Source organism: Lissotriton helveticus, chromosome 3_1 (assembly GCF_964261635.1).
Source record: "Lissotriton helveticus chromosome 3_1, aLisHel1.1, whole genome shotgun sequence".
Lineage (NCBI taxonomy): Eukaryota > Metazoa > Chordata > Amphibia > Caudata > Salamandridae > Lissotriton > Lissotriton helveticus.
Window position 1 is genome coordinate 495,862,691 of NC_136061.1, and position 13,743 is coordinate 495,876,433.

Below are 13,743 nucleotides of genomic sequence, written 5' to 3' on the forward strand. Positions count from 1 at the left end.
GAGACCCACTCGCAGACTCATGCACTCACTCACTCATACTCACTCAAACCCACATACCCATTCTCAGACCCACTCAGAGACTCACAACCCACTCACAGACTCACAGAGACACTCATACACCCACTCACATACCCATTGAGATACTCACGCACACACACTCACACACCCACTGAGACACTCATGCACTTACTCACACACTCACTCTCAAAGGTTACAGTAAGAAAATACAATTTAAAAAAAACACTTCACAATTCACTTAAATTAAAAAGCAAGGTTTACAGGGATGTTATAGTTAGCAAATAGCATTAAAAAACTTAGAAATTCACCAAAAATCCAAAGGTTACATGGATGTTATACTTAGGCTCAGATTTCACTCGTATAAAACCATTGAAATTCAGCAGTTATGTCACCTGAGCTAACTATAACTTACACCCTTGCAATGCACTGCTTATGACCTCACATATTACATCAATCATGACATGGTCAGTACCATCACTGACGACAAGGAACAACTGTGAAAGGACCCAAACTACTCGACAGGGCATGAAACACCTGTGGAGACAGTTTCCAGTCTTGTATAGTTGTGATGACAAGATTGCCAATCTGCCACTTAGTTGTCTGAGCCCGGGAGATGCTCCGACACCACTGACATGTGATGTTTGAGTCCGTAGTCCCAGAAACTCTACACCAGATCGGACAGCGCTTGGGAGTGCGTACCTCCCAGATCGTTGATGTAACAGACTACTGCTTCATTGTCCATTTTCAACAGTACATAGCATTTGACACGTTCTCTCGTCCAACATCTCACTGTGAAAGAGCCTGCCATCGGCTCCAGGCAATTAATGTGCAGGGCCTGCTCTGACGCGGACCATCCATCTCCAGTCGCAAATTCCCCACAGCGTTTCCCCCAGCAGAGCTGCTGGCATTCGATTCTATTACCAAATCTGGTTTGGAATTAAAATAGCTAGTCCATGTAAGGCTTTCATGTGTGAACCACCAGTGTAACTCTTCCTTGGCCACTTCTGAGAGGAGACTGTGCTAGAAATAAGTAAGGCTGCAACGCAGGTGAGACACCTTCAGGCGTTGCAGGGCCCGTAAGTGAAGAGCCCCCAGAAAAATGGCCTGTACAGATGAGGATAGAAGGCCGACGACCCTGGCAATCTGTTGGAGAGAAGTTAAGGGTCTTATGAGTGTTCTACACACCTTGTGAAGGATTTTGGCAATTTTCCCGGATGGTAGAGTCAAGTTGGAGTCCACCAAGGTGATCACAAATGCCAAGATCAAAGACAGTGATTGAATCAGTGCAGACTTCTCTTGATTGATGATAAAGCCAATGGACTGAAGGAGATCCAATGCACTCCGCAGGTGCAAGTTCAGAGTCTGAGGGCACAGGTCCATGATGAGTATGTTGTCTAAATAAACTATCATGCGGATCCCTGATACACTTAGAAATTCAACCACTGTCTTGAGCAACTTGGTCAAGCACAATGGAGCGGAGGGGAGGCAGAAAGGCATGGAGTTGTATTCGAAAGTCTGGGACGCCTATTGGAACTGTAAGAACCGATGATGTGGTGGGTACACTGGGATTGTCAGATAAGCATCCTTCAGATCCAGGTGCACCAGCCAATTGTTGGGATGGAGAAGATCTCGGAGGAGATAGATTCCCTCCATCTTATTTGGCAGTAAACCAGCCACTCATTAAACTCCTGTAAATTTATCATTGAGCGTTGCCCGCCATCTTGTTTCTTTGCAAGAGAAATGTGGCTGAGGAACTCCGAAGGGTGGGGGGGGGGGTAGTTGGGAGGTAGCCCCTTTAGCCAGGAGTTCTTGGACCTCCCTGTTGAAAGGGGCCGCCTCCCGGGGGGAACATCTGGAAAGGAGAGCTGTAGAAGTCTATGTAGAAACCCTGTACTGTCTGCAGGATCCAAGCATTAGTAGTAAGTGTCCTACAAACATGTACAAAATGTGCCAGCCTGCCCCCACCCGCTTGTGAGCAATCAACTGCACACTACGGGAACTGTCTCTGGAACCTATATATCTCGCATAGCCCTTGGTAGGGTAAAATCCCCGAAGTGGGCATGGTCCTGCCACAACCACTTTGTGATGACTGACCTCTACCAGATGCTTGTGTTTGCTGGCGGCCGGACGAGCGCTCTCTGCCACACCTGGCCCCATCAAAATCTCCTGGGGTAAAGATTTGTTTGATTAAGGACTTCACTTTATCAAAGGAATTAAGGGCCAGATGTAGGTAAGTTCCATTTACAGATTCTAAAATACCGAATTTTACCGATTCGTTATTTCAGAATCGGTAAATGGTATGTAGATAAGTATTCGGTAAAGTTTACCGAATCGGTAATATTTGGTAATTACCGATTCGGTAAATACCGAAATGGTAATTCCCATTCATTCCTTGAATGGGGGAACACATTCAAGGGTGGCAGGGTGTCACATTGACACCCTGTTGCACCCCTGAATAGTGCATGGGTGCACATGTGACACACATACATGCCCTGAGGGCATGTATGTCTGCCACATTGCACTTTTGAAAAAGGCACAAATTTGCTTTTTCAAAGGTTTTCGATACTTACCACCAACTTTTATTTGGTGGTAAATACCGAATCCTTAACCTGTAATGCACTCATTTGAGTGCTCCCTACATTTCAGATTCGGTAATTTACCGATTCGTATTTTAAGGAATAGGTAATTTAGCCTAATACCGATCGGTAACTGCCGAAATACGGTAATTTCGGCCGTTACCGACCGGTATTGGGCTACCTACATCTGGCCCCAAATGTGGAGACAAACTTCTCGAGCTCCTTCATGAATAGCTCACCAAAAACTCCGGCGAGCGCCACCTGCCCTGCCTCAGACGTAAGTAGATCTCTTAACTTAGGGTCGATCTTAATGAGACAAGATCAGCGCCTCTCCGTAGGGATTGCGCCGTTTGCGTTTCCTAAGAAGAGCTATTCCTAAGAACAGCACCGCCTGTTGTGCCCAACTATAGAGTACCTCGGGGTATATAAGGGCGTTTTAGCATCCTCGGTCAGGTTAAGAATTTTTGTAAATGGCCCTGTTAGGCGTAGTATCTTATCTTGGCATGACCGCCAGGAGCGGTCAATGCCATTTTTGAGGTCTCACACATATTTAACAAAGAATGTGGCCATTTTGGAGTCTATATATGGCGTAGATGCCACTTTACCTTCCAGGGATGGTCTGAGGCATTCAGCCTATAAGAAGTTAGAGTTTTCCTGATTCAAAGGTTTATGCAGCCTCCCCGCCACGTACGTGGCAACCTTCACACCCAGATTCCACTCTGCTGATATGTGGTGCATAAGTACCTCGGGATTCAGCATATCAGACTCCCCACCCTCAGGGGTGCTCGCAGGAGGTTCTGTCCCCAAGGGGTTATTCTGCGGCCTCCAAGGCCGGTCTTGATCTGACTCACCATCGGAACCCACTGGGTATCTGTCGGAGGCAGGTGGGGAAGCAAGGTGAGGGGTCATAAGGTAGTACCTTGGAATTCCCCTTGGGCTCAAGGTTAAAATATGGCCCATGAAGGACTTTTTCAATCTAATGAAAGCGCCCTGGTCTACCCCTGTGTGACGCTTACGTGGGTTCTCAGGGAGCATGGGCAACCTAGAAGTTAGGGGGGGCGAAAGCTGGTCTACCTTAGAAGGGAGGGGTGGGAAGCACTTTTGTGCATTCAGCATCTTCTTCACTAAAGGTACTACCACGTCTGAGACCGCCCTGTGGATTGAGGAATCTACTGCCTCACACAACTCATCCAACACCAGGAAGTAGGCTACCTCTACTTCCTCGGTGTAGGTCTGTCTATGGTTTCGAAATTGGTGGTCTGTATTTTAGAGTGGGTGTATGAAAGGTTTTATTAGGGTATGAGGAGGTCCATCAGATGATCACGTGGATGTTGTCATCAATGATGTCACTAAGCAGGTCATGAGTGATGTAATATGTGACATAATCAGCAGTGCATTGCGGGGGCGCAAGTTATAATTAGCTCTACTAACTATAACGGCTGAATTTCTATGGTTTTGTACGAGTAAAATCTCCAACTAACTAAAACGTCCCTGAAACCTATGGTTTTTTCAGTGAATTTCTAAGGTCTTTTTTAAATGCTAATTTCTAACTATAACGTCCCTGAAACCTATGGTTTTTTCAGTGAATTTAAAAGGTTATTTAAATGAAAATTTCTAAGCTAGAGCTTGGGAAGCATTGGTGACAGCGCTCCAGACTCCTACGGAAAGTTCAAGCGAGGGAGAGGAGGATGTGGATTAGGGTTACATAGTCAACCGAAACTGGTCCTAGAGAAGGGAGGATGGGCGGAAATTTTCACAGTGGGCTTATCTTGAGGAACAGTCCCCTTTGCATCAACTACTGTGGAGAATTTACGGTTTAAGGAAGATACCCATGTAGGAAGTGTTTCTTATGTATTAGTCGCAGGCGCACTGACAGGGGGTGGGGAGGGTTTAGGTTTGTCCCTGCGGGCCCAGAGTATCATTTAATGCTATGTGAAATGTCGGTGAAACGACCTGATGTGTTACTGTATATGATGCTCTACTTGTTTGCAGATAACAATAAAATTTATTTACAAAAAAAAAAAAATGGAAATTTCTAACTATAACGTCCCTGAAGCCCATGTTTTTTTCAGTGAATTTCAAAGGTTTTTTTAATGTTAACTTCTAACTATAACGTCCCTGAAGCCTATGGTTTTTTCAGTGAATATATATATATATATATATATATATATATATATATATATATATATATATATATATATATATATATATATATCAACGCTCCAGAAATCTTTAAAGAATGATCTGGTGCAGAGTCATTTTACAGCAACACCCAAATCAGCCTTTGGTCCTATGCAGGGTTTTTTCCCTTGCGGGAAATGTAAAGCCTGCAAGAGTAGCAAACGAGTTTTGAGTTATGAAATCCCCACTGCAGGAGTCCGCAGAAAGATCAGAAGTTTCCTTACTTGTACTACTCCCTACAGTGTCTATTGCTTGACCTGCCCGTGTGGGCTGTGTTATGTGGGGAGCACGATTAATCCCATGAAAATGAGAATACTGGAACACATGCGGGCCATTGCCAAGGGGGATGAGGCATACCCTGTTGCGCGCTATTTTGACAAAGTCCATCAACGCAACAGGGATCTACTCAGTTACTTTGGACTGGATCATGTTCCCAGTAACCCGAGAGGGGGAGATAGATTACTACGACTTCGTAGGCTGGAGTCGAGGTACATCATCGACATGCACACAAAATACCCTCTAGGGCTGAATAGCAGTGAAGAACTGGCTATACATTTGGGGGAATGAGTATGGACTTCTATGTGTCATTAGAGATTCTGGTAAAATAAGTTTGTATGGATCTTGTGGTTAACTGAGTTAAGAACTATGTGATTAGAATACCCTTGACCATATGCTCATGCAATGTATATATTGTACATAATGTCTTGGTATAGCGTGTATATTTATGTGTTTTATGTAAATAGAATTTCTCTCTTGTTCTTTCCTCTAACCTCCTTGGTTTTCCCTCCTTGGCCATTCCTCTTTTCTTTCTTTCTTTCTTTGAGATCAGGATGTATTGATGGCTACAGTTTGACACTGGTGGGGAAGTAAGGTTTTGAGTGCATGCCCATTCAGGGCGGGATTGTGGCTATACACACCATTGTTGTTGTATATATTGTATAGATTGTATATAGTATGTGTACCCCCATCGATGGGCTTAATCAGTATTATAAATTCCTTAAGAGGTTTATTGAGACACTCTAAGATGGCGCTCGTTTGTCGATAGGATCTTGATGAATTATTCGAGTCCTTTTTTGATTTCAATCCACCATGTGTTTAAAACTGTAACCAAGATGGCGCTTCGGTAAACATAGATGAAGGTTTTCTACCGAAACGCGTCTGTTGATGAAGTGTCTGTTTGTTGGTGAAAATAAATAACCCAAACTTAAAAAAAAAAAAAAAAATGTTGCTGAAGTGTCTGTTGGTGAAAATAAATAACCCAAACTTTCCCCCGCGAGTGCCTTTTTTCCAGATGGACTGATGTCCTATGGTACGGATATTGGAGCGGATATATATATATATATATATAGATATATATATATATATATCTATATATATATATATATATACACATACACACACACAATAAGAATAAATGATAAATGTGGTGTGGTGTCAATCATCTCAGCGCAAAACTCAAATTCCTGTTTCGAATCACAAATGCATGAAATGTACAAGACAACATCATTGTTTGCTGCCTTAGAGTGCAAGGTACAATTATTTTAACCATTGAAACAACACTCCCAAAAGACAAGGCATTTCCCATTGATTTTACATTACTTCACAAAATGACCACTACATATCCATGTTTTGGTTAAATATTTAAAAAAAATACACAAGAAAAACACCATGGCATAAACCATACATGCAGATGTGCAGAATGTAATAGAGCGTCATAGCCCACTGCCGGGGCTATACCGGTTGTTAAAGGCTTTGAACCGGAGTTATAGGCCCAAGCTGAAGACTAGCACTGCATCAGGAGGGGCACAAAATACTATTTTAGTCACATAGAATCTTATATAAACTTCATTTCGATTACAGGTAAGAGCTACATTCTAACAGTATCACTCTCTTAAAAATCACTAGAACAAACCTAAAAGATTTTTACATATGAGGGCAAACTAAAAATCGTTTTCTTCATAAAAAGAGGTCCATGCTCAGTTCAGTATACAATTCTGGCTTCATGTTTACTTCCTTGCCAAAAAGTATCTTGAGCACAGCCTTTACCAGTGACATAGGAGCACTGTTCGCTCAGATGGCAGTCTAGAGGTGGTGGAGAGCCTCTGAACTGAAGGATCTAACTAGATCTTCTAAAATCTAAATGAATTCAACATAATCTACTAATTACTGGCCAGCTCTGAAATAAGAACCCCACCATCTGGTGATCATAGATGATATTACAGCAGTAGATGAGAAACTTTTTCTGCTGAGTAAGTACATTTGGAGGTCTAGATGGCCCATACGTTATCATACTCAAGGCAAAGGTTACTATTGGCTCTTTGTTTTATGAATGCAGTTAATAGTATATTTAGAGGAGTACTTCTGTGAGAGGTATGTATAGTCCTAGCCTACACCAACCTGTCTTTTTGAAGGTTAATTAAAAAAAAAATGTGTTAATTTTTCTAGAAAAGATCAAGTAAACCAGGCAGGAAAACAGTGACAGATTCGCAATAGTATGTCACAATTAAGAATATTAGTAAAATTCGATTATGACAAATTGAGACACATAAGGAAGTACAATTGGCTTGCAATGTAATAAGAAACATTAACATAGGAAAACCTACAAGTTAGTTTTAAATAAAGTATTTAAAGAGGTTTTGTAAAGTTACCATGACTCCAAGATTGTAACCTTTTAAGAGAACCTGTCACAAGCAGCAAATATTAGTGCAAGTAGAAGCAAGTTAAAATAAACATGTATTCATGGGCTGTTATAATCCTGCCAATAACTTAACATTTTAAATATAATCAAACACGATATCAATCATTTTCTTAACTAAAACTTTCATGTAGAAAAAGCCTCTTACTCACTGTTTGTCTTTACATGCATAGTGTAGGAGGAAGACTGGTCTGTTGGTTGCACTTGGAAGCATGCGTCACCATCAAACTGATTTAAATGTATAATCTTCTCTTTACATTCTTCCCACTGCCAAAGGTTCTGCAGTGCACATTTTACAAAAACTGAGAGATTGTTTGGATTCTGACAGTTCACTTCATGTGATGTGTATGCAACTGTGAAGGTGTCTGTGCTGTTAATTGTAACCTACGTGGGAGGAAAAAAAATGAACGAAGCAGAAAACAGTCTCTAATAAATAGCACTATTTTACAATAGCCACGGTTGTTAAATGGTTGTTCGCAAATGTATACACTCCCCATAACATCTGAAGTGCTCTTACCAGTCATTACATATAATTTAAATATAGACTATTGACAAGGTTGATGTCTACCTGGAGGGTTGACCAGATGTTCTTCAACTTCATCGCTTCTTTTGGCACATGGCAGAAACATTCACTTTTTTCGCTGATAATAGTGGCGTTTTCATGAAAACTTTTGCACCCTTTAACTAAACAAACACAAAACAGCATTTAGTTGTGAAGAAACTTAAAATAGATACATTTCTAATTAGTTGACAGGCGCAGCAGTCAGTGTCAGTGTGTGTCGGCGGGCGTCTGAATAATTTCTCAGTGTTGAGAAGGGTCTAGATTGGTGCTCTCACAAGGAACTTTCGCCCTGCCCTCTCTGTCACACTTTGCTCTGTAGTTGAGCAAAGGTAATTACCTTCCCTCCAAGGTCAGTTTGTAAGGTGTGCTGAGTTTATCAAATGTAGAAAATAACTCGTTTTCGTGCACTTATATTTTTTTTGTAAAACGTTTCAAATTATGAAGTTCACACACGCTTCCACCTTCGTAGCTTTCACGGAGACAGGGAAGCTGGATATCGCCTTAAACCCATCCTTACCATTGGCCGTGCAAAACCCACAACAGAGAAAATGAATTTGACAGCAAATAAGTTCTCTCAAGTGCTGGCGAGACATCCAGTATCATATGGGTACATACAGAATGGGAGAGAAACTTGTAGGGGCTCCCAAACCACTCGGGGTTTTCTTCACGTAAACCCTTTACGTATACTTCTTTCTATAGCACTGCAATCTCCACACTAACTCGGGGGTGTCCCGGACAGGAGTGAGTGAAATACGTTTTTAACCCAGGCCTGTGGGCAGCGGCGGATTGGTAATGCGGGCACTCAGGCAATGCCGGAGGGGCCGGTGTCCGAGTTCCTGCTGCGGGCTGCCTTTTTGAGCACTCTGGGTGGCCGATTTAGGCAGTGTCTCTGTAATAGGTGAATGGAACCGAGACCAGTTGGATTTTCGGGTAGATTTATTGTAGATATTGTAGAACAAGAATCACAACATGGAGTAGTACAGAATTGGATGGAGAGTAGGTTTTCTCTACAAAGTGAGCTCCACCAGGAGCAGCCTCCTTGCTGCTCAGCTCATCCTCTCAACTGACACTCCACACACAGTCATACCAGCATTCTATTACCTTACCACAGATACCTACATTCCAAGAACATCCACACTGGCTGAGCAGCAAGGCAGAGAATCAGGAAAGGTGCAATACACTAAATACCAGTATCCTACACACCTTCCCCGTTTAATAAACATCAAAAAGGATAAAACAAAAGTAAGCATAGTAATAGCAAAAATTAAAATATGCAATCAATCCAAAAAGGAATGCATTGAATTAATTAACAACACAGTACATTCCCTTCCCCCTTTACACGCAAAAGAAGAATGGACTTAAGAAAAGCAACAGGTAAAACAACAAATCTGAAAGTAAGGAAGTGAAAGAAACGAAATAGAGCAAGGAATACACAAAGAAGATAAAAGTGAGAAACAGATCTCCCACCGTATGCTCAGGAAAACTAAAACAAACAACAGAAGAAAACAGGAACTTGACATCTAAGTCACCAGCAAGACACACCAGTTGTCCAGGCTAGTATGGAAGTGATAAACAGAGAATGTCAACCAATTAAAAATTAGCGCAAGACAAGGACAAGAAAAAACAAAAAAAACACTCTCAAAGAGACATAACGCAAGACTCTCTCACTTACACACGCAAGAAAAAGGTTGGGTACGCTCCAACATACAGTTCTTGAATGAAGAAAACTAGAGAGAAGAAAAAGAGATGAAGATTACACCATGTTGGATTTTTAAATAAATCCAACACAACAGTAAATAAGTGTGAAATCACACACAGGTACCATGTGATAAGTGAAAACACACTCTGTCATAATAGTAGATCTTAAGAACAGGGGATTTTAAAATATAGGTGACGTATCCACACAAGTGAATGTCACATAGCCAGTAGGCTATTACAATGCATAACTTAAATAAGGTGACGTATCCACACACAATTGGAGGTCACATAGCTGGTAGACTAGTAGCACATAAACCTTGTAGAACAACATAGGTGACAAATCCACGTACCAGTGGATAGTCACATAGCCAGTAGGCTATTACAACATAAACCTTTAACTAATCCACAAACAGTAAAAATGCACAGGTGGAATCAATAAAGAGAATCTCGCTCCAATAACTCTTGAAATAAACAGTGAAAAATTCCACCTACAAATATTTGTGTGAAAGTGCATATGCCAACTGTTAAATTTTAAAATAGACATGAAAATAAACAAGATGCGGATCATCAAGAAGAAAGTAAGAAACTGCTTGACAATGTGGATTACATGAAACCTATTCCAAAGGCAAACTTGTAAACAAATTATTTCCCTATGAGAATTAATGCATGTTAGTAATATATAACTTTGTTTTTTTAATAACATGCCCAGTAGATGGTGCTCTAAACACAGTAAAAAATAATTGACAGCCAATATGAAAAACTCTCACTTTCAAATGAGTGAGAAACCACTTTGCCAAACTTTTACATATTTCACATTCTTAACTGGGTTGCACTGTTGAAATCGTAACTGAAAGCTGCAGCAAGATAAAATGTCTGATGTTATCCCCACATTACTATGTACTTTTGCAAGTCTAGGTGAAAACTGTCGGGAAGCAAATGTGCATGAAGACCTTGACGGAGCAATATTAGCTCAAGAAAGTCACTGAAATACCAACAAAACTCGAAGGACAGCGTAACCCAATAAAGAGTCACGCAGTGTCAGCACAAATCACAAAGAAGTATGAAGTTTTCACTGGGGTGCCGATGACAGGACAAGTGTCGACTTTCTTAATAACTTTATTGAAATTGACACAAAGAAAAACGTGGTTGGCAAAGATGAACTGAGTGACTTCTGTGAAGATATGGTGCCTCAAACCCAAGATGGTGGCACGTAATGTAACGATACGTGCCGAATGGCTCCAGGCACGAGGGGGGACTGAGGGGGGGCAGCCGACCGTAGGGAGGTCCCCACCCCCGGGCTGATTGGGAGGGGCTAGTGGGGGGGGATTGCATCAGGGCGCCAGCCTTGGGCTGTTTTTGGGCTGTTTTTGGGCTCCCTCGGTTCCTACTGGGGGAGCCCAGCTATATACCCCTCTGGCCCCTCCTCCCGGCCACCATTTTAGGTTGAATGACATGGTGGCCGGGAGCTCATTAGTTAAATTGAACATTTTATTGTTGTGTGGTATTAACATATCGTCATGTCTGGTGAGGATTATCGCGTTTTAGAAGCGATCCGCCTCTTGAGCGAAGCGGGACGCCTGGACCTGGTTCTGGGGGACGTGGCGGGGGCGTCGCGTCCTCGGCGACAGGCCTCGGCGCGTGTTGCGGCGGTGGTGGCGGCGTGTGCTTCGCCGAAAAAGTCGCGCAGGGAAGCGGTAAGTGAAAGGGGCCGCCCGCGCTCTAGGAGAGCGGCCCCTAGTAGTGTGTCGCCTGCGGAGGGGGAAGCGGTTCTGATGCGCGAGGCGGGGTTGGGGGAAGGTGAGGCGTCGGCTCCCTTGGTGTCTATGGTGCCGCTGCAGCGCTCGCTTTCGGTCCCTGCTGCCAGGGGCAAGCGGGCCGTCAAACGGGGAGGTAGAAAGCGTTCTGCTTCTATCTTCGCCTGTCAGGCTGAGGACGCGGCGGCCGCGACACCGGCGGTTGGCGCGCATTCGCATTTCGAATCTATTGCGCCGCGCATGCAAGTTGGAGTTTGTTTACCGGCGGCAGCGCCGGCCGGCGCCTCTGGTCAACCCTCGGTTTTGGGGGCACTTGGTGTGCGTCAGGGGGCGGATTTGTTGGCTGCTCGTAAGGGGCCTATTGATACCCGAGTTTCTACTCCAGCTTGCGCTTATGGGCCACAATTGTTTGATGACGTTGAGCTTCAGCCTAATGTGCAGCCTGCACATTCAGGGGCTGGGGAGGTTTTTGTGCCTTTTAGCCCCCTGTTGTTTTCCCCCCCTGTCTCTACCCGGGGAGAGGTACTGTCAGTTCTTAGTGGTTCTGTGGGGGAGGGGGAGTGGGCGCAGTTGGAAAGAGGGTCAGGGGCAGGTTTGCTGGGTCAGCAGTCTGGTCGTGTTATGTTGGGTGACCCACAGGATGTTTCTGGGTCTGGCAAGGAGTTCATTGAGCCTTTTGAGGGTGGTGCTGTTACTTTTCCTCTGCAGGAGAGTGGCGATAGGCAGGTGGGTGTTAGATCTTGGGAGGGCCTAGATGTTTTTCCTTCCTGGGCAGAGGGGGTTCGTGATGCGGGCAGGGCTACACCCATCCAGGGCACTGATATGCTGAGTGGTTTTGGGGGCACTTTGAGTTTTCCGGGTTTGCCTGTTGGGGGCAGATCGCTTGGGAGGATGGAGCAGCCCCGCGCTGTTATCCAGCAGAAAGGGCAGGGTGGACTGGCATCGGGCCCTGCGTCCAAGATTGTTCAGGGGTTGCTGGACTGGAGTAGTGGAGATGAGATGGTGGAGCCTTCCCCTCCTCGGAGGGGCTTATCGGTTCAAGCTAGGGGGTCTGTTTCTAGGGAGGTTGGTCGGGTGCAGTTTCAGGATTCTGGTTTTTGTATGGCTAGTGGTGTTGATAGCTTTGGCCGTTCTGGTAGTAAGGGTCCCGGCACATCAGTTCAGCCTTTTTCTTTGCAGGTCAGGGAGCGATGTGGAGAGGCAGACTTGGTAGGGTGGAGTGCGGCCCATTTGCACCGAGGAGAAGGGAGGGTGGAGCCTGGCGCGGCATACCCCATACCGGCGGGGGACCCCGGCGCGGTCAACGTAAGCAGGTCAGGTGCGACCTCGTTGGCCCCAACGTCTTCCTTTCAGGATCTCGGCGCGGTCGGCAGAAGCAGGTCAGGCGCGTCCTCGCTGGCCCCAACTTCTCTTTCTACAGGTATCGGCGGGGTCGGCAGAAGCGGACCCGGCGCGTCCTCGCTGGCCCCATTGTCAGGTTCTCTGGATATCGGCGGGGTTGGCAGAAGCAGGACCGGCGCGTCCTCGCTGGCCCCACATGTTTCTTCTCATCAACAAAGGGATTCATCGTTGGTTAAGCTGTACAAATCTGGTCAACGTTTGGGGGAGTACAGACGGGTCCAGTCGGCTCCCCCGCCTACAATGTCAGTACGGGCTGGTAAGGCCCGGGTTGGTTTCAGAAGTCCGGCAAAGGTGTTGGATCCTCCTCGGTTGGAGGAATCTTTGGTTTTAGATTATGATGAGGAGAGCCCTGAGGAGGGCGAGATACGTGCTGAGGGTGCAAGGGGGGGGCTTTTTCACGCTTCTGATGATGTTTTACAGGCACCGGTGGTGGTGCGTCCGAGAGCTACAGTTTCCAGACCAACTCGAGAGAGCGGCCCCGAAGTGAGGGTTCCTCGGTCAGGCGTTGATGTTGAACAGATGGCATGGAGAGAGAGGCCGGCCCAACTGCCTTTATTGAATCCAGGTGAGCTTGCTGGGCCGCGGGACAAGCCATTGATGGTTTCTGTGGGAACGGGGGGGGATCCTCCTTCAGAGGGTGTGGATCTTAAGCTCCACAAGGGTCGTTATGTTAAGGATCAAGGAGTGGGTACGAGTGACGGGGGCGTGGGTTCTAAGGTGGATTCCGGGACTGTTACGGAGCCCATGGAGGTAGGTAAGGACCCCCCACACAGCAAGGAGCTTAAAATAAAGAAATTGCCTTACATGGGCGTCACAAAACCTTTGGGCGCTCATTTAATGCTGTCTACTAAGGAAAGG

The 13,743-nt window shown here is 44.9% G+C and overlaps 1 protein-coding gene across 1 annotated transcript in view; it reads right to left on the reverse strand.

Annotated features, from left to right (window-relative positions):
• Nucleotides 1-13,743, reverse strand: part of NEMP2 (nuclear envelope integral membrane protein 2) — a 281,558-nt gene that overhangs the window by 167,076 nt on the left and 100,739 nt on the right. The window contains exons 2-3 of the mRNA XM_078680390.1: nt 8,039-8,154; nt 7,623-7,854 (exon numbers count right to left, since the gene is read on the reverse strand). Of these exons, the coding sequence (XP_078536516.1) occupies nt 7,623-7,854; nt 8,039-8,154 (348 nt within the window). The remainder of the gene's footprint in view (nt 1-7,622; nt 7,855-8,038; nt 8,155-13,743) is intronic.